At 34.9% G+C, this 22,181-nt stretch overlaps 1 protein-coding gene across 7 annotated transcripts in view; it reads right to left on the bottom strand.

Moving 5' to 3' along the window:
- The window catches only part of tai (basic helix-loop-helix family member taiman), a 226,799-nt gene that overhangs the window by 109,330 nt on the left and 95,288 nt on the right, over positions 1 to 22,181 (bottom strand). For 6 of the 7 annotated variants that reach the window (XM_088228034.1, XM_088228037.1, XM_088228038.1 and 3 more), the window contains exon 1: positions 10,705 to 11,305. The exons of the other annotated variant lie outside the window; for it this stretch is intronic. In XM_088228034.1, coding sequence (XP_088084160.1) covers positions 10,705 to 10,883 — 179 coding nt within the window. In that variant the 5' untranslated portion in view covers positions 10,884 to 11,305. Of the gene's footprint in view, positions 1 to 10,704; positions 11,306 to 22,181 lie in introns of those variants that run through there. 7 annotated transcript variants of the gene reach the window in all.

Genomic DNA, 22,181 nt, shown 5'->3' with positions numbered 1-22,181 from the left:
ATATTGCGAGCAGCTTGGCAGTTTTATTTCCTCGAATGAACGCGAACAGAATGAGCTGTCGAAAATACTCATTTTTATCTACTTTACATTCCATTTTAAAGGTACGTAATTAAATAAAATAATATAGTAAGCAATAAGTCCGACATTTAACCATGTATACCTTTGTTTTATTTCGTATTTATCACATTTCATTTAATGGTTAATCAAGATTTATTATTATTGTTATTATACGTAATGTAAAATCAAACACATAATCTTGTCGAGCACAAAATAATCTTTCGAATGAAGTATAAATGTATCATTTTTAACAATATTTTTAGTGCTCATTTTGGAATTTAGATTTAAAAAAAATGGACATAACTTATGCTATCACCTGATACAAAGATGATGTAATAACTTATATTTCCATATGAGTTATTAATTTAAAAAATACTTGGTACACTTCCACTTATTTATTTTGACCAATTAGCGCTTTCACTCTCCAATAAATATAAATAATTTAAATGAAATGATACAAAGATGTTTATTATATAATACTTGCATTTCAAAAAATGTCTTTTCAAAAAAAATGTTAGTGAAACTCTTCGGGCCTTACTCATAAACCCGGTATAAAGTTACGCCGAGGCATAGTGGTATAGTACTCAATCACTCCGTTTATCCTGACGCCATAGTAATAATAGTAATGGCTCCTGCAATGGTAGCGGAAACGTCGGAACAAATCCAGCACACACGGTATCACCCAAAAAATCAACATATTGAAATTAGCTACAGTTTACAGCAATACAACGGGCCGTGGGTACACAGGTCAAGAATTGCAAGCGCAAGCCGAAACCGTCCGCTACACGTTTGTTGTAAAACCAAATTATTTTTTTTAAACGCTTTTGTTATATACAATAGAGCGGAAGAGTTTCTCTCAAGATGTACAATTTTATGAAGATACAAAATCTGTCAAACATCTTCTCGTTTTAAATGTTGTGAAATTAAAATATGTTTAAGTGAAATATTTTAGACGATTTTCGTATAAGAACGCCAATTCCCTTTAACTAATATTATATTTGGAATAATTGCACAGGTATAAAATAAATCAATGGTCGTTCATATACTATATGGTAACGCGACACGGAGGCTATAAAATCTATTTGACAATGAAACTGTCATTGAAATGAGGTCAGTAAAATAGTCCGTATTATCTGTGCTCTACGTAGGTTTGGTAGTTAACACGGGCAGCAAACCGTACTGGTGTTTGCTCATTCATAGTGTGTGATTATGGCCAATTGTGTCGACACTTGAACCGAGAAAAGGTAGTATCTACTACCTGCTAGAAGTTTGATAGTCGTAAATTACCAGCTTACAATATAAGAAAAGATCGAGAATCGGAGAAATTATTCCAACGGTGTAGTCTTCAAGGAAAAATATAAGTAAGATAATTTACAAAAACCATAGACAGTGGACTCCTTAGTTTAAAAAAAATAAAAATATTTCAGTTCCTGAAATATGTTTACTTGAATGGGGAATTGTTTAGTAATAATTTAAATCGTATTAGTAATAGATCCGATAGTGTACTGTCAGTTCCAGGATGCAGAACTAAGTTCGCACAGAGGCACTCCTTACATGTTGGTACAAGATTCTTCAATCGTCTAACTAAGGAACTACAAAACAGTAAATCGCTGGTACAGTTTAAAGTAGGTTTGAGGTCTTGGATTAGCATGGAAGGAACAGATACACATTCTTTAAAAAAAAATGCATACCGCAAATAAATCATATTTTCCTAATATCAGCATATGTTAGTTTGGTATTTCTTTTCTTTTTCTTTTCATGTCATACCATATTTATATGCTATTAACTTTTTAATAATTAAAAAGGAATGGCCCACGCTCAGACGCTGAAGTCTTTGTGGGCATTTTTTCCAATTTATGTTATAAGCTTAATTTTTAGACGTAGTTTTCTAAAGTGTATTTTTGTAATTATATTTCTATGTAAATAATATATGTATGGAAAAAAATCTACCATTTAAGATTGGATGTTTGAAATAAACATTTAAGGTGTTATTTCGTTAAATTTAACAGTAAAAAATTATACTATATTTGACAAAACTTACATAAGTTTACAAAATTAAAAAATTAATGTATGTATTTTTTCAAGATATTACCATCTTATTTAAAGGGGTATTTGCTATTGATTTTAAGATTTCAAGGAAGATCATTAGTTTTCAATTATCACAAGTTTTTGAGTGTTAATATACTTGTATAAAATTTAGTTACAAAAATTCAATTCCATTATCGCATTTGATGTAAAGCGATAACAACAATTTAGATTATTACTATCACTATTTTGAAAAATTACTTAACTCTGACGCCCTTCATACAAGTCATTAAAAGATTACTTCCATATTCACGCAGTTAACACGGCTTATTTCACGGTTATTAACTACCTCAAATTAATCAAGTCACAGTGAAAGGATTGTTAGTATGTATTACATTTGACCATCCAGTTTTGGGTAGGCTCTTTTGATGATTAATTGTTTCATTAATTGTTTGAAAATCAACAAGCACACCGATGACCGAGGACACGCCGTCTTTGTGAGACTGTACAGTCAACGGAATAATATTTATTTTCTCCCATCAATATAAATATAGATACATCAATATGGGGCAATCCGTGTGAAATGGGATAGTGACGAAAATTTGTAAAAATAAATTTGTACAAAAAACTTCCAAAATAATAAATAATTACTTTTACGTCTATGGAAACGATAACTTTACACACAGGGAGGTGCTTTAGTAATTGGGACATTCTAAATCTAATGGTGAAAAATAGTAATATAAATAAAACATCTTTGTTTTTAACCACAATTTTTTTTCCCACCGACCGGTTTCAAAACTAAACAAGCTTCTTTCTCAAGGTATACTTAGGTAACTAATGAATTCTTCCCTATTTTTTTTTATCAGTATGATGCCAATGAAATTAATAAATTAAGTATTTTTGTCAATCAAATATAAAATTTACTAAGTTGACTTATTTTTTACAATATTAAGTTTCCAATTACTATTCCACAACTGTTTAGAAATTCCACCAGCCACCAGTTTTTTTTTGTTTTTTTTTCTACAACTGTTTTTAGACTTCTATATTATTAAAACATAAATGTTCAATATAACATGTTTTAAAACACAAAAAATCTCTCATTAATATTAAGTAGTTAATATTAGTAGAAGAAATTTGTCTTCAAATGCACAAAGGTGTAAAGAATAGTGGTATTTGCCGGTGTCCCACCAGTCACCAAAAATAATAACACAGAACATATCGACTATTTGCCTTTTTCTAAATTCTAAAGCAGAATGATAAAATAGTTCTGTATCTTGTTTTAAAAAATATTTTACTGTATGAATTTTGATGACATAGTTACAGTATATAATACTCTAAGGTTACAATTCAATATTGGTCAAATATCCTACCAGTCACAATAGAACGCCATATACGACAAAGGTAAAAGACAACTTGAGAAGAAATTATTGCAACGGTAATGAAAATCAATCGCGATCGTCGTTTGTAATAATGAATATTGTGAACAACACGATATATACACGAGAGTGAAACGTTTGCTGGTGATGAAAGTTGATTGTGCAAGAAAAATGGAAGATGGAGAGTATAGAAAGCGAAGAATCTTCACATACGAAAACAACACAGCGGAAAATGTATTACTAATTTTACAAACTTATTACTCACACTATTCATCCTAAGGGTGTAAAATTTGTCTATATAACGTATTAATGCTTTACGCACTTTGCCACATCGGGTTTTGGAAAAAAACAAAGATCCCTTTTCTAAGTTTTAAAAAACATAACTGAGACGGAATGCGACCATCGATGCTGTCTTCATTATTACCCTTATATGTATATCATATATATATATATATATATAGTTGGATAATTTATATAGCGGTATTTTTGTTAAAATCGGTAGCGACATTGGTAGGTAGATACCGTCGCCATGTGGCTTACTGGCTGCTTGATAATTTCTGGAAGATCATCGATGCACATGTGTAGTTACAGAGGGATGATGCCTAATGTTCTAACGAATCGGTGTCCATTTTGGCCCGTTTTATGAGACGCAACATAAATGTTCAATTCACTTGTTTACAGTAATATTAGACAAACGCGTGTATAAAAGGTTTAATTCGTCATTTTGTATGTTATTAGAATGTAGGTATGTATTTCAAATATTATGTATTAATCAATAAACGTAAGTTCACCTCTAGTAGCGCTGTTGTAATTTATTAATAATGGGGGGTAGTGTTCCAGATACCTAAATTTGGATACTTACGCGTCAAAAATTGATACATTCTTAAACGGTTTTAAGGGATTCATATAAAACTTTATGATTTTATAGTTACAGGCGCACTATCGTTTGAAAGTTTCCACTGTTCACTATTTGTTACATATTTTGGTAAGAATAAGGTGTAAAACAATGCTATCAAATAAATAGTCTTCTTTTTTCCAATGTTTGTCTATAACATGACTGTACAAAAGGCGACTTATAAACACCAACTCAACTCAACAGATAAAAACTTATTTTCGATATGGAAATATCACATACTACGAATACAGCTAAAAATATATGAAATAGATTTAGAATAATTGTATTTTCGAAATCAACACGGATATTGTGGAGAAATGTTTTCATACATAAACGCAAAAAAGAAATTCAATAAAAATACGTTCGTAGAAAAACATGACGTGTTTGGTCTTGGTTGTTGTGACGTCAAGATTCGTGGAATTGTTCTAGACAAATTTCAATGGCCGGGAACAAATAAACATAAATCGCGACGTGTTAGGGGCGTGGCCAATGGAATCACCGTTTTTGTGGGAATTCAAAATGATAAATTTAAAAAAATAAATTATGCTACTAATAATTAGAAGAATTTTTTTTTTACTAGACAGTATTTCATACCTGTATTACTTTGAAAATGTAAAAAAAAAGTGATATTTCCCTATTTTAAGCTACGGTGGGAGAGGAACTATATTTCACGCCCAGCCCGTACGGTGGCTGAGCGCGAAAATCTTTGAATAAGTTTAATAGTGATGCTTAAAAATTTGTAATAGTATGTATTTGAACTATTGCTAATCGAAACATGATATTATTTATTAATCTGTTTATTAAATTATATATTGTACCATATAAATGTATTACCATTATTTATTTTTACTATCAAAATAATTACTAAATTGATTTATAAAATTACTGAAGAAACTTCCTGACAAGCCGGTTTCGCGGTTTAGTGGGTTTCATTATTTTTCCTTTTATATTTTCTGTTCATGTTAAACTTTCTAGAATAAAAATAAATGCAAAAAAATAAAATGATACATGATCTTAACTTTGCCACGCCATGTATCTATCTGTATTGTGTTTCTTGACATGTATATATATTGATGTGTCATAGTATTGATTTTAATATAGAAGAGTCCCGACTTACTGCAGAATTTTCTAAAAGGTCGGGACATCAAAATTATACTATTATAATTATGAAGTTGTGTATTGTGTGTATTGAATAAAAACAATCGAATAAATGCAAAATTGTGGTAAAACAGTATTTTAAATTAATTAAGTGTCGATATCCGTGCAAAATAATTTCAATAGGACATACCCGCCCACGTTAAATCAAAATCAATAGGTCAAGAATAGAAGAAATGTGGATGTTGAAACAGGCAGAATCGAGAATGTTACAGTGTGTAATGTGATCATTTAAACAAGACAATGATATGTCATAAGTCCAGGAAATAAATGCCCGGCCTTCCGTATTTCCCTTTAAAAAAAGGTTTTCCATATTATAGCATTTTTGTCCATTTTAAATAAGGTTTCGTTTGCGTCTCGTAAGAGCTAATATTTAAAAGGTCACAGCTTTACGCAACTCAAGCAACAATGACATGAGTTTTCGCAACAGAAGAAGTAATTAAATGAAATTACAAAAAGACCTTATTTTTAAATAAACGTAAGAACCCTTTGGATGAAATTATATTAATTACAATTCCTCCCACAGAGTGGTTGCAATGATAAATTAATTGGGAATAAAAATACTTCAACCGTAATGAAGTGACAAAGAGACGAGAGACGGGTTTCGTTTTATTCTAGACGTTTTAGCTCTAAGGGAGTCGCAGTGGGATTTATTAAAATGGCTTCTGAATCGCGTAATATTTATTTTCGGAGGTAATTATTTACCACCTGATACAGATTTTCTTAACCAGGGGAGAAAAATTCCTTATTTACCAGCCAAATATAATCATTCTTACGTCTTTTGGTAGAAACCCTTTAACCGAAGAAAATAAAAGGGGTATTTAAATTATGTTTTCATGAGTGAATTCAAAGAATCGGAAGTTATTTAACTTCGCCGTAATAAATAAGGTAATCAATTGACAACAATAAATTATTGCGCAAATAAAGTCACAAGCGAAGCATATTTTTAGCACATTGCTGCCTCGATACGGGTTCACCCCAGTAGGAAAATAATGTTTTTTGAAACATTCAGTATTTAAGGATTTTATTAAAACACGTTACGTTCCCCTATTATATGGAGAGAAAAAACATTGCATTAAAAAGAGCTATTATCACCGAGCCAAGTGTTTGCGGCTTGTTTGCTCGTATGTGGAATGTATTGATAATGCATGTAAAAATGTATCCATTATCTTCAAATGGTGGACATACTGTCATCATTATTATTCTCATCACCGCGTGACAATTTCTTCCAACCGGCTCAAAACGAATACAAATACACTAAAATGCATGCTACACAAACATTAATAGGAAAAAGGAAATACAAAAAGAGGAAAAAAGCCGAATTTAAATACAAGTAGAACAGTGGCAGCTAACTTCTAATAGTTTTTTAAATTGTGTCATTTGTCCTGAAAATTAATCGGTGGACCTGAAATCGGTAGATGTACCGTATAACTCCTTTTATCCGAACTCCAGTCATCTGGTTTGCTATTTATCCAGCTTGTTATAAGGAAATGAAAAATAAAGGATTTTTAAAAAAAAAATAATTTGATTGTGCAATTGACTTTGCTGGACAATACTGGACATGTTTAATAAGTTTTTAATGTAATTCCAATTCTCTGTATTACTTAAGAAGCAATAAAATCTGGCTCTTACTAATCCGGATAATTAGAGTTTTACGGTATTTATATCAATATGAAGATTCAATCGGCGAACCTTATCTAAAATGCACAAAAATGTAGTTTAATTCAAGTTGTCGAAAAAAAATAAGAAAACAGCAATATCTTTATCTTTTTCTCACATAAATATATTGTTACCAATCCGTTATTTTGTTTTTCATTATTGTGTGCGATTCGATGTTTGCTATATTCAAAGTTGTCGTTTTTTAAAGCCGTTTATTAACTCTAGCGGGAGAACTGATGACGTCACAAGTAATCAATTTCAGGAACAATTTAAAAAACTTAAATCTTTAAAAAATCATAGCCGCCTTTGAAATTAAAAAATACCGTTGGCTCAATCAAATAGTGCAGATATTTATTTTAAGAATGAAGAGAAATAACTAAACTTACTTATTCAGTGATGTAAACAAAGGTAATCATAATAATAAAATGTATGTTTTACAACAATATTAACAATATTCTAAAGATAGAAAATATATTGTAAATACGCGCTTCACCACGCTATGTTTGCATAATACCAGCCCTGTTGTAATCTACTAACAAAGTTAAAAACTTAATATAAAAAGAATATGCAGTTTTTTAAAAAAAATTACCATATATATATATATATATATACATATATTTTATTTTATTTTTTTGGGAAATCAACAGTTCTACATACATATTTTTAGTAAACAAACAGATATAGTGTATAAACTCAGAACTAATAACAGATTTCCACATAGTATACAAAGTTAGTAAAGAAACTCTGCGGTATTGTAGAGAAATGATTCCATGGAAGGTGGAGGCAGTGAGAGTAGATACATAAGAAATACCGGTTTTGTATTTAATGTACTTTATAAATTTGTTTTGAGTATTTTCTATTTTACTTATATATATGGCATACTGGGGATTCCATATCTGAGAGGCGTATTCCAAATGGCTTCTGACAAATGTATAATATAATGAAATAAGGGCCTTTGGATTGTCAAAGGTAATGGGTAATATATATAGGTAATCTTATGTATTATTTCATTTTAACGGAATTTATTAAAAGCACAATAGGTACAATAAATATTTAAGATACTTTCCCAATAAGTCGATGCCTGATTGTAAAAATCATTTTTTCAAAGAAAAAATTTATGGGTTTTGAAAGTGCTACCGGTACAAAGGTTCGTTGCGCAATAAATTTCCTAGTAGAACATTAATTGTTTGTTAATTGTAACATTTTAAATGGGCAATTAACATATTAAAGTACACCATGCGTAAAGTGATCACCTAAACCAGCCAGTGACAATTCGGAAGCCCCGTAAATGCCTAGACTTCCATATGCTACGTCGAAAATGTTTTGTTCTCATACAAAATATATATTAATCTTGCCAGTTGTGTTTATTTACCGCAGCGGCCCAAGAGACCCGCTCGAGAAAATCACATACAATTTTTGTTTCCTCGCGCGTCTTAGTTATTACACCACGGAGACCGCTATTAATTTATTATACAGATGGCCGGAGAAGTGACGTCCAAGGGTAAAATATGGGTGCCTTATATTGAAGGGTATCCAAATCACCCCATGTTTGTTCCTCGATTTTGCGTAGTTTTCGAGTTATGATTTTTTTAATAGGTGTTCGAAAATTTTCGACCGGATCGGTTTTATTTTATTATTTATTTTAATATGTGGAAGGTTTTTTAGGGTTTTTTTGTAACTCATTATTTTTTATTGTACTTTCACGCATACAATAATCAGCTTCGTAACATTAATGGAAGCTACAAAAGTTATGACGTATGAACTAAAACGGAGAATTTACGTTTGATTGAACGAGTCAGACTTGAATTTTAATAATCTAAAAAGGCAATTCTTTAGTTTTAGGGTAACTTTAAAAACTGGGCTTTCATAATAATTCAAAAAGTGGTACTTACTAGGCTATTACTTGCTGAAATCAGCCTTCAAAGATACTGAGGTGGAAAATTCCTAAGATGTAATTTGATTAAAAAAATAAATTATTGAATTTTATATCATTCCTTAGGCTAATTATGATAGAAAGTATGTAAACTAACAAATAATAACATAATAGCTTTGGTAGGAAGAAGTCTCTTTTTTGTGTTATTTTTTTATTTAAAACCGATCCGGTAGAAAACTTTCAAAAACCCATTAAAACGATTTTAACTCGAAAACTACTCAAAATCGCGGAACATACATAGGGGTGATTTGGATACCCCTCAGTATAAGGCACCTACAACCTACATTTCACCTTCTCCGGCCACCTGTATAGTATCATATTATTGTAATGTACATCGAGTTTACTTTTAATAGTTGTTTTAGTGGTAGTTTTCGATCGCTTTTTTTAAATATTTGTCAAACGAAAACATCAGAAAATACCGTTTGTCGGAATTGTTTTTTTACACAATGAAAAAAGGCGCGGTGATTTTTCAGTACAAGATGCATTAACCTTGAAATAGTCAAGACGTAACACATGGCCAAAATTTAAACTAGACGTACAAAAAAGGGGCAGAACCTTTTGCCAGCACATGTCGCTTTCAGGTAGAAGGTAGAAGAGACGGCGAAGGAAATAATCGTCGGATAGAACAGCGATCTCAATCTGCGGGTCTAATAGAACACGGAGGAATTTGTAATATTTAGCAAGCTGCAGCGGCTGGTGCTGTGAATATTTTAATTCCAATAGTTGATAATACGTAAAACTTAGGTACTCTCGTTAAGTGACGCAAATTGAATGCATGCAAAATAGATCGTATATAGTAGGTACACTTCCCTATGTCCAGTAGTGGTCGCTACTTCCCAGAACGCTCTCAGGTAAGATGAATTCGGTTAGTCCGCTGCGCGCTAAGCCGACCAATAGCCGACAGATACCCGCTCCTTCACGTGATCCACGTGACCTTGGTTTGTTTTATATCAAAAGTGGCAACGCCGCTCTGTTTATGTATTGTGACGTAGTTGCAAAAAAGAACCATTTTTTCCACATTTCAAAACTGGTATAACGCCTCGACTCGCTGATGGGCCGCACTAGTATTTACTCAGGCTCGGTAAAGAGGCTGCATATCGCATACCGAATACCGACTGCAGCACTGCAGCACTGCAGCACTGCAGCACTACAGAACTAGAGACGAGAGAAGCGGCGGAACATAAATCTACTTCGCTAAGGAACATCCCATCAACATAAAACACCCGTAACCTATATTCTCGGAAATTGTCTACAGGTGAGTTTACCGACAATATTGGTTGTGCTATTTACGCGGGAAATTTACGTGGCCCCAAGATCTTTCAATGACGCAGAAAGACGTCGATGTATTTTTTTTATTGGTTAATAAATTCTTTCTAATATATATGAAACAGGATACATCATTTGATTTTTCACTTAAATATTATTATTATTTAAAAATCGAGTAGGCATGTATAATGCTCCCGCTCTAGATACAGTAGGTATATTATTATGCCATTATAATGTATCGAAAACAACAACAGTAACACGGCGATATAAGTTAGCAATAGTCGTTTTTAAATCCGGAGCCGCAGCCGCAGCCGGTTAGTAATGGAAATATAAGTGACCTGGAGTCGTCGTCCTGGTGCGAGTTATCCGAGGAGGGCACCATGGACGAGAAGGGGGAGAAGTAGCCGGGCAGGTAGGGGTCTCCGCCGACCTCGGCCGAGCAGAGCAGCGCGGCCAGGGCGGGGGCGCCGGCCTGCGGGGGCGGGGGCGCCACCTCGCCCTGCAGCACCGGCAGCATGGGGCAGGGACGGGTACCCGGCTCCGGCTCCGGCACCAGCGCGACCGCCGGCTGCACTAAGTCTGCACCACGTGGAAGCGGCAGTAAACTCGCGATGGACACACTTCACTCCCGGGCGGTGCGGCACCGGTCATGGCTACTCGCCGCACTCGTCTCACTCGCCACCGTGAGCCGCGAACCCGCGACCGCGGCTGCGGCACCACTAGACTCGTCACTTCACAACGACTCGATCACCGTCGAACTGAACGACTATTTATTTGGTCGGTCGTACTAAACGTATTCCTTCCTCCTAGCGGAGTTCAACGCCGGCGAATATGCAGTATTTGGATCGCGGAATTGAAACTGTTACACTAGGACGTTTATTTTTATCGGAGCGAAACGTGGACGCGACCGCGACGCGAAAAGATTCGGCGCACAATAAGCTACCGCGGCGGAGGGGCCCCTCCGCCAGCGCCCGCCCGCCGCCGCTCCTCGCCCCTCCCGCGCGCCCGGTGGCCCCGCGCGCAGTCTTGACACACTTGCCTTATCTATTCAGCGCTCCGACAGTGACGTGCGCTGCGAACGCTTCCCGCTACACGCCTCGCGCACGCACGACGCGAACCGCGCACTGTGCCGTGCATCCCGCTGCACCGCTCCGGCGCGGCGCATCGTCCGAGAGCAGCGAGTGGCGCGGCCCATCACGCGCAACGCGGATCCTATTGCTAGACTGACCCTAGACCCGCACGATCGGGCGGCATAGCGGGATATAGTGGGCGCCCTGCGACTCGCGATTTTAGAAGAGAGACCAGTTCGCCTCGGCCGTAAATGACGGTAAAGGACTGCTTGTAATATTGTGTTAATGAAATGGCTGTTTGGATACATAATCGAGGTAAAACGAAGAATTTCACATTGCGCGGAATATATTTGGAAATCGACTAATTTGCATGACGAGTGCGAGCGACATATTGCGTAACGTAAATCCGTATTCACAATTAACATGGATTCAAAAAGTTGTATTAACTAAACGTCCACTGTATAAACAAACTAGTCGAATAAAAGCGGAATTATTCCCACCTTTACAAGAAAACTAAAAAAACCTTAACAATATTTTTTATATTTCTTAAATTAACATTTGAGTTAATTTTCATGGAGATGATGAAAAGAAAATTACATAGTAAAACAATAAAAATATATTACGTTATATTACTTATAATTGAATAGAACCTTGATTTTCTTTCAGGATTAAACTTACTACTTCTTCTTACTTACGTAATTGAATCAGCTAAAACGCCATACTCGCCAAAGTGTACGTGTACTAATATGTGTAAATAACTGCAACGAGACATATTTTTCCTATTCAGTCTAAAACATTTACAGAGTGAGCTAGATAGGAAAATTCCACTCAATTATATTATTTACTTTCGTTGTAAACTATTTTTATTATATTTTTTCAAAAGAGTTTTAGGACTGGATTTTCCTTAGGGAGAGGGAAACTCCTCGATGGTTTTTCAAATATTTAAGGTAGTTTATTAAAATTTACATGAGATTATTTTTAATAAAATTTAATTCAAAATAGATGTAACTTATACAATCGAATAGAATTTCACTAGAATATTAATAAATTAAAACAGTCTCGTAATAATAAGTTTTTTATTAGTATAACAATAATTATAGTAATAATAGTCACACTTAAATAAAAATAAAAAGATGAATTTAAATAAAATTAACAATATAAAAGATCAACATTGAAATTAAACTATTGTAAAAATTAATTCTACAATATAAAATACATAGTATATATCCAAGTAAATATTTATAATATACGCATTTACATAAAATAAACAAATGTAAATGTGAATATTTCAGACAGCAGAAAGCCTAATATCTAGGTCTTAGCCATTGAGATAGTATAAAGTAACATCGATATTTATATACGAAAATGTGTATATTTGTATGTAATGTAATATTTTTATTTAGATAGTTGTAAAAAACACTAAAACAACTGGTTATTACTTATATTAAATTCAATATTTACAAAAATAACTTCAGTTACTATATTATATTTTATTAAATTCAGACGCATTATGTTTCCTAGTTTTTTTTCCATCTTCCTATTTCTGAAATTCACGCAATTTACTTAAACATTATTTTTTTTAGCGGGCACAATATTGTCAATTACTTTGATCACAAAACGATATTCTCCATCTATATGTATGAAGATTCAAAGTATCTTCGTCGGTTACTTGAAAATATATATGAGGTTAAAAATGCTGTTAAAATGGTTCATTTTATCGCTGATGTGCAACTTTCCTTTATGCAGAACGAAAGTGCACAATTTGTCGGGGTGCTTAGTTCTTGCTTCGTCACTTATTCAATCACCTTGGTGGATTAATCCACCTGGATATATATAGCAAAATAATATACCTGCCAGTACTTAGTAAGTGGGTAACTTGTCACCTGTATCTGTCTAGGACAGAGTGCTGTTAATTAAAAAGTTTATATCCGTTCTGTTCTCCTGGACAAATATTTTTTCGCTACAAGTTCTTATTAAAAAACTTTTCATTTTATGGTTTCCATTCAAGCGATGCACTTTTTAATTGCTATTTAGAGCTTCGAATATTAATTACGTATACTATACTGTAATTATTTTTAATAACAGCACAAAAAACAGTAAAAAAATAATTTATTCAGTCGAAACTGAAAGAAAGCTACAGCGAGGTTTATAAACAAGATATTTTAGAAATCGGTTTGTTTATCGATTTTTACCTTTATGAAACAAAATGTTTTTTTTAATGTCATTAAAAAAAAAAATGTGTCATTAAAAAAAAATGAAAAAAAAAAAAAAATGTGTCATTAATGTGTCATTAATTTTGAAGATGTTTTTAAAATTGACCTAAATTTAAATTTAAATTTACTGTCTTATATTTCACTTAAAGATTCTTCTCATCGTTTCTTTGAATCCCTTAAAATAAATATGTGTTTATGTTTTTCCTTTTTTAAAAAAAAAAATGTTATTACTATTTTATTTTATTTTTACATCTGAGTATGTTTTTCATTCTTTATTTCCATTCTTAATTCTTAATTACTCTTACAAGTTTTCTTCATTTTTAATATTATTTCCATTTGTAAATACTCACTACAAACTACAAACCTTAAAATATTTATTTTTTTCACTTAAATTTAAATTTTTAAACAACTTTCATTTATGTTTTCTTTTTCCTTCTCTTTTTTATACTTTCATAATTAACATTAGATTTAATTGCTTTTTAATATGGAAACTTCACTGGTCCATTAGAATTAAATCCAATTGTGTAAAATATTAAACTTTGTAACTGTACTGTATGTTTCCTGAATAAAAGAAAATATTTTTTTTTTAAAAATGCTATGATAACGACAACGAAAAAAGACATGTAAAATATTAGGGAAAGAAATGCCCTATTTCAAGAGAGCATAAAGTAGAATTATAGAAATTTATTTTTATTTTATTCATTCAAAGGAACCAAAAAAAGTGTATTCCTAACTCCATGAGGCCAAGAGCCCTGTGTTGAGTTCGGATACAACATAATGGAAAGCGGAAGCATGCATATTATTAAAGAATACTAAACATACAAATTATTACATATACCTACATAAATTTTAATAAACGTCTGAACAGCACGCTTAATAGTATATAAATATATGCAATATCTCGCAGAAGTCTCCTCGAAAATCCAAAATTATACACTTCTCCTGAAAATGGCGTTCGTTTTGGAGAAGTTAATATGAATCGGGTTGTGGTTCCGTGGCTAGTGTCTCGGACTCACGGATCAAAAGTACGTAGTTCGAATCCCACTCTATCCCAACACGATTCCCATTTCTAATAGAGAGTTATTTACAGCTTGTTGAAAATGGCCTTCAAAATGAAATATTTAAGTGATTTATAAGAACGCAAATATTTATTTTTACTTAAAAAATAAATGTTCCGGGACATCGAACACTCTTAAGGCCACAAAAGAGACATTTCTCTGAGCGAAAGTGAGGTATATTTATGTTGACTATTAAAGGTGTTATTTCATTTATGTAATACTAACAATTTACAAGCTAAATACAAATAAAATAAATAAAGTAAAATACATGTTGAAATCAGGCGAGAGTGTAAATCTGAGTCAAGTATAATTAATAAGATTAAGAAGGGGTCTCTGAGGTGGTATGGTCATGCAGAACGAATGGACGACGAAAGAATGGTAAAACAAGTGTATATGGCGAAAATGAACGGAAACGTGAGACGAGGACGACCGAGAAAGACGTGGGATGATCAGATAAACCAAAATCTTAAGTCTGGTCATGTCAAAAGCAGACAGAACCGAAGGGCATATATGACAAGATGTGTGAATGTGGAAGAAGCTAGGAATATATGTAAGAATAGAGGTGTGTGGCAGTCCATTCTCTTTGCCTACCCCTACTGCCACGAAGATATGTTATTTGATTTTATGCATTACTTTGTAACATAGATTTTACGTAAGTATTGTTTCGATTGCGTATAAACAATTATGTAACGATTATTCACATCAATCAATAATTAATTACTTCTTTACGTTGAGTCACAATAATGTGAATTTAAAGAGTTTTGTGGTGATGGCTAGAAGTTCGGAATTCCGAAGCGCAGAACCTTCGAGCTTTTCCACCTCCGAGCACTTCCTATTGAATTCCCGACATCCTTCCAGTCGCTCGACCTCAATACTCCTCGCTAAAACTGTCCGTGATTCAGCGACACTCCGCCGTAACTACGCAATGCACATCGCGGCACTGCAACCTGCAACCCACACGGGTAGCGTGGGGTTCGTGCTCTCGGTCTCGAAGTCTGGGTATGGAGAACGTTCGGTAGTTTCATCGTCGCCAGAGCCGGGCCCGCGAGAAAGTGGCCGTCTACGTTACTCTGCGGAACATTAAATTTCGGTTACGAAAATTTATACCGGTTGACGCAATATGCGCGCACTCTGCGAGCTCATACCTCACACCGAGCTGTTATACAACATTAGCGCGCCGCCGCGCGCCGAGCGTCGCGTGCTGCGTGCCGGCTGCCGCCTGCCACGGCGGCGCTCGAGAGTGCCATTCTCCGAAGGCTTCGTACTGTTTGACAAACGGAGCATATTCCAATGATGAACTTACGTTTTGCCGCTTAAAACTAATGAAAGACTCAATATTAACCAAAATTCATTTACAGGTCCGGAGATATTATATTTTATTTATACAGGGTGTTCATTTAACCCTGTCACATCCGAAACCACGATGATCAGTATGAGCAAGAAGACATATTGGCATTTTAAAGTATTTTGTTAGAACGAATAAAAAAAAATATTTTAAAAATCAAAAAAAGCAAATGGTTGCTTACTTCTGCAGGGGTGAAACGAGGAGGGGGGAGGGGGAGTCTGATACTGCGCCGCCCTCCCCTCAGTTCTCCCCTGCAGCAGTAAGCCAAAATTTGTTTTTTTAAATATTTTATTTTAAAAAAATCTTTGTTCTAAATATTTTTTCAAATATGCTTATACGTTTTTTTGCCCATACTGATCATCGTGGTTTCGGATGTGACAGGGTTTAAAGAACACCTGTATATTTGAAAAATCAAATATGAAAAATTACAGAAAACAGTTTTTTTCGTGTATTTTGTATGTAAATACACGAGATAATACGGCTGCAAGAGCGTTTGAAATACCACCCCAGAGCGGTATAGCGGAATACTTGAGCGGATCCATCGGTTCCTATTTGGGTAATGCCTGTTCCATAGTTCCGGTTCGATTCAATTACGAATCGGAAATTTCCTATAATGTCACGCAGAAGACTTTATATGAGATGATAATCCGGTCGTCTTAAATAAGGTGTCTGAAGTTGCGAGCTAGTTAAGACTTCTCGGCTTTCTCGGAGAGGCACTTTCCGACAACTCCGGAGGAAAGTGTTCGCTTTCGATTAGATAGTATTTTCCCTGGCACGCGGAGGAAAACCGACGGAGAATAGCGATACGGCTGTGTCGGAGTGAAATCGGTGACCGGTTTCCTGCGCGCGGCCCCGCGCTAACCGGGTCAGTGGGTCACGGTGATGACGTCGGGGCCGCCCTCGCCTCGCGCCGCGCCGCCCCCCTCGCCGGGCTGACATCACCGGCACCGGCCGAAAAGTGAAATCGGCCAAAAGTGAGATGGATCACATGGGTAGGTGTGCGACGGTAACGCTGCTGCGAATGTCACGCTGGATCGGAGCAACCCTTCGCGAGGCATCAATGGAAAGGGAAATCCGCCTCCACCCGCCGCGCCGCCGCACCGCCACACCGCCGCACCGCCTGCGTGAGGCCGCTACGATCTCCATTCATTCTCTATTCCTTTCTCCTTCCGTTCCTCCTCTCTCTAGCTCTTTCTCTAAGCCATAACTTATTCGTCTTGTGAATAAATACAATCGTCGAAACGCACATGGTAATCTAAAATACAAATTAACATCATAACGATTGAAATCAAGATACAGAAAATGGTCCCAAAATTGAAATATTTGTGCAAACCACAACTCAAATATTAATTTAAAAAATTGTAATACATCCATATATTAATCAGATTTTTTTCAAATCGTGAAAATTATATTATATTTATGTATACAAGCTATAATAAAATATCTACATGATGTGGTACATAAAATTGTCAATGCTAAACAAAATAGAAGCAATGGTGTTTTAAAGGTAAAATTCAGTTGCAAGGTTGTACTGAATCAAAATTTTTATTTGTAATTCTATACATATAAATAATATCGTAAACTCAACTAAAGTGATAAACTAAACGTGATTGTATAGTTTCTTGGCCAAACACTTTTTTTCAAAAGACAAATTTTAATGACGATGGCGATAGCGGTCCACCCATATAGTGGTTGGTCAAGTTGTTTACGTGTAAACAACATTTTGGTGAATATTACCGGTTAGTAAGGAAAAAAAAATATTCGTACAAGAAATTAGTAAAACACCAGAAATTCCACAGAAAAGGGGCATGTTAGTTTACGGTACAAAATAACAAAACTAACATTTGTTATCTAACGAGGGGTGACTACCGACATTTTTTCCCGAAAATAAGGCCGTGCCATACTATTTTTTTTTGCAAAAATGAAAAGAAATCTGAAAAAATGGTAATTTAATTGTAATAGGGATAAAAAAAAAATGGACGTCATTTTTAAATAAAAATGAAAATTAATAAATGTGTGATTAATGACGAAGAGACGGGTACGTCTCGAAACCGGTAGACATAGAAAAGTCGGTAAGTGGTTATATACAAATATTTAATAACATTTAGTAAAATGTTTGACTACAAAGTTAATGCTTTAAATATTAATAATAATAAACGTTATATAGGACCGATGTTCTTCTTCAAAAGAATGGCGAGTTTGTTTTACTATGACACGACTTGAAATCAAACTAATTAAGAATTACGCCAAGATTTCATTGTATTTTACAAAATAAGGACAAATAAAAAGGAACAAACAATATTTTTTAAATGTTTGATACTACACTTAAATAAGTACACACTTGTGTTATTTTCCGTATTACTGACTTATTTATATCTAAATAAAACAAATAGAGCATTAGCTTCATTTTTAGATGGAAGCGAAAAAGCAATTTTCTCTTACGATATTAGCCGTGAAGTTAGTAATATAATGCAATAGCGAGAGGAATCTCATTACGGATAGTGCGTTGGTGGATATAGGGAGACTCTCCCCCCCCCCCCCCCCCCCACCGCCAATACACAGCGGGAAAATGCGGCCGTGCTGAGAAAACTACGTCATTCAACAAAGTAGAATCATTACTGGGAATGCCTCATTTGACAATAATATCAATGATTTAAAAATGGTAGCCTTTATCATCTCAAAATGGTGGAAATATGAAATTAGACTTGGCAGTAATTTGCACGAATAAAGTAAACACATTTAGATATAAAAACAATTTGTGAAGATCCATTACTAAGTACACGACCTTTACAAATCGCAATTAATACATTTCGCTTGCGTAGAGAAATGTCAGAATAAGAATCTTCTTTGAAATACATTTATGAAATTAGCTATAGAATAATTATATCACCGTACAAAACTTAAGCAAAATTCAATTTCAGTATTTATTACGTTACAAATAATAAGTATTATTCGATGCTTGAAATTAAGAGGTATTTTGTACAATAATTAGCAGTATTCACGAAATCGGATATTTTTTTCATAACTTGACTTAATATATGAGAAAATAAAGATGAAAGATTATTCAGTTAACGAATAACAATCGAAAAATTAAACCAATGACGAATGTGTTTAGTGTGACGGATAGATAGCACAGTATGCTTGTACTATTTCGTGCTGGTTATTCGAAATCATAATGAGGTTTACCTTGTCACCGAAAAATTGACGAGTTATTCCGCAATAAACGATACTGACATACGGCGCGGCGCTAGAGGCGATCGGTACAGTGGCCTTATTCAGTAATTCGTTTCGTAAAATCATTCGTATCGTAGGAGAGAGAACGAGAGCGTAATACGATTTTGATTGCGTTAGAGTGAGATGGATATATTACGCACGAACGAACTTACGAAACGAAACGAAATTGAGACAGAATAAGTCTTCAGTAACAAATTGCCACAAGAATGGAAAAATCAGGTGCGCTAGACGGCTAGGGCTACAAGCTGAGATATGGTGGCGGATGGGGGTGCGCCCGCTGCGGCGAAGTAAGGCTCGACCAGCGACGCGAACACGAACACATCCTGCGAATACTGTTCCACTAGCCCACAGCGCCGCCATCCTCCGTCAAGCTAAAATCGGTAGATTCAGAAAAATAAATCGGTAGATTTCGGTACATTCGTTATCAGCCAGAACGGTTTCACAAAAAAATAATTAAACTGTAAATCAACCATTTTGTAATTTTATACTCATTTAGTCAAGAATTTATTTTCAATAATAATAATAAAATAAAACTGTTATTGTGACAAGCCACGTTACCAAAAACTATTATATAAGGAAGAAAAAAATCTGTCTTACATTTTTCATTTAGATGGGGGGAGGACGGTGGTCACGGTTTTGCCGCGCTATTCCAAAAACTTTTTTTTTTCGAAACAGTATCGTTATCAAAACCTGTTGTGAGCGGCGAGGGGAGGGCGTGACTGCTGTTAATAATAATTTCCAATTGTTTAAAAATCAGTAGAATTACTATGAAATTCGGTTGATCGGTAGATTGCTCCCAAAATCGGTACATCTACCGAAAAATCGGTAAAGTTGGCAACGATGAGCCCACTGGATATCCAACACCAAACTCCCATCCTTATCAGTGAGGCAGCTTAAACTTCAAACAAGAAAGTGAGAATCTGTACTTGACGCACATATAAACTTACGCCATTAGCGAAACCGTTTGTGCGGGTAAAAGACGTTCTAACTCAAACGCAAGTCGGTTCCCTTGGTAACGATCTCGGCTCTCGGTGCCCGGAGCGCGAGGGCCAATTTTCTCTGGTCGGAATACGTAACGGTGCCAACCGAGCCTCTATATCGGGGGTGGCCAACCGGTCGAAATAAAATAAGGTTACCAAAACTAGAAGACTTTTAAGATTTTTAGCTATCTAGTTCATTTAACAGTTTGAAAAACGCTACATTTGTTTTTTCGATGGAGTACCCTATGCACGACTGGACGCGGAAAGATAATGATCATGAGTTATATTATATTGCACGCGTAACAAAGTTGATTTTTTAGTTAAACGTAAGGAAAAGTTAAAAAATACAGTACTGAGCGAGAAATACAACCAGCGTCGTTCGAATCCTGGCAGAGCCCATATAATTTATTTGATTTTATACCGCAGTATGCCATCATAGTTTCTGGACTGACTGACTGATATGACTTATATTCAACTTCTACAAAACAAAAATTATCTAGATACGCTGCAGTGTTCCAGTGCAGTGCCCTATGGTGCGGGCGGCGAATTGATGATCGGTCGATCGCACGGACGCTGGGCGGTAATGATAACACCTCGGCTCTGATCTAGTTGGCCTCCCCTGCTCTATATTATCACCCGGCAACATAACATGACTACTCCGAATTCGCTAGTTCGGTAGAAAGCTATCGGTCGAGCAGGACTAATATGAGACGCATTTAGAAAATTGTTCTCCCAATACAAATCAGCATCAAAGGCACTAAGGCTAAATGAAGATAGAGGCGTAGTTTAGGCGTAAGACGCAACGTCACGTGTCAGAATTCGCTTTACATTATTTTTTACAGTGAAAACGACCGACGAGCATTGTACGTATGTTAAACGCGAAATAAGTTATTTGTCATAAAACTGTCAAGGAGATATAGTAAGAATTCTGCAGACAAAATATAATATTATAATGGTAGGCATTCCCGCACCGCTGGCGATGAGGCCCGCGCCTTTATGCTGCGATTTGTCATTAGGGTGGGAAATAAATTGGTACACACAATTTACGCTCGATTGTGCCTCGTGAAAATAACAAACAAAAGTAAATCATCGCCCTGTTGGCCATAAAATGAGCAATGCGGAGAAAAGATCCCTGAAAATGAATTACGGTTATTTCGGACAAATTTCATTCTTTGTGGTCGTTATAGATGATTTTCCGGATGAAAAAGATTTCTCGCGTATTTAAATTTATTTCAATCTCAAATTTGTAGGTATATTTGCAACATGGTAGAATCTCACCGCAAAATATAGATACCACCCCCACATCACTTCAATTTTTATTCCATGTTTAAAGCGATTAAAAATATTATTTGGTATAACTTTGATTGAAAACGTACTCGGAGGTTTCAAATGACTAATTAATAAATAAAATTCGAATATAAACGAAAGACTATTACAATGTTATTAGTGATCTGAAAGTTTGAGGTGAACTTATTACACAAAATATAGCGAGTGAATACGTAACATACCTCAAGCGATTCAGCGATTCCAAAGATATTTTTTTTCGATGGTCTCGGAGGACGGGGAAGCGTGGTGTTACTCGAGATAGTTTATTTGTAAAAACATTTTTCTCGAAAAGAAAATATTTCCACGGATGGTTCGGCAAGATACGTACCCAATTCTGAAACAAAACAATAATTATGTTACATGAGGATGGTTTGTAGTTTCTAGGGAAGTAATTTTTTATCGTTACATCTTTATGAGATTAATATTATGGTATAATAAGTACGTACAACGGATGAATGAATTTAGTTATCATTGATACAAAACGGACACGTCTTCGAGCCATTTAAAAGCGGCAGTTCTCTATTGGAGGTTCTCGAAAGCATGTTTAAGTCGAGTGTGGGTAACTGTGCTACATGACAATGTATTATTA

Source organism: Micrasema longulum, unplaced genomic scaffold, assembly GCF_059751315.1.
Source record: "Micrasema longulum isolate JH-2025_06_02 unplaced genomic scaffold, ASM5975131v1 h1tg000558l, whole genome shotgun sequence".
Lineage (NCBI taxonomy): Eukaryota > Metazoa > Arthropoda > Insecta > Trichoptera > Brachycentridae > Micrasema > Micrasema longulum.
This window is presented reverse-complemented; position numbering and strand designations above follow the sequence as displayed.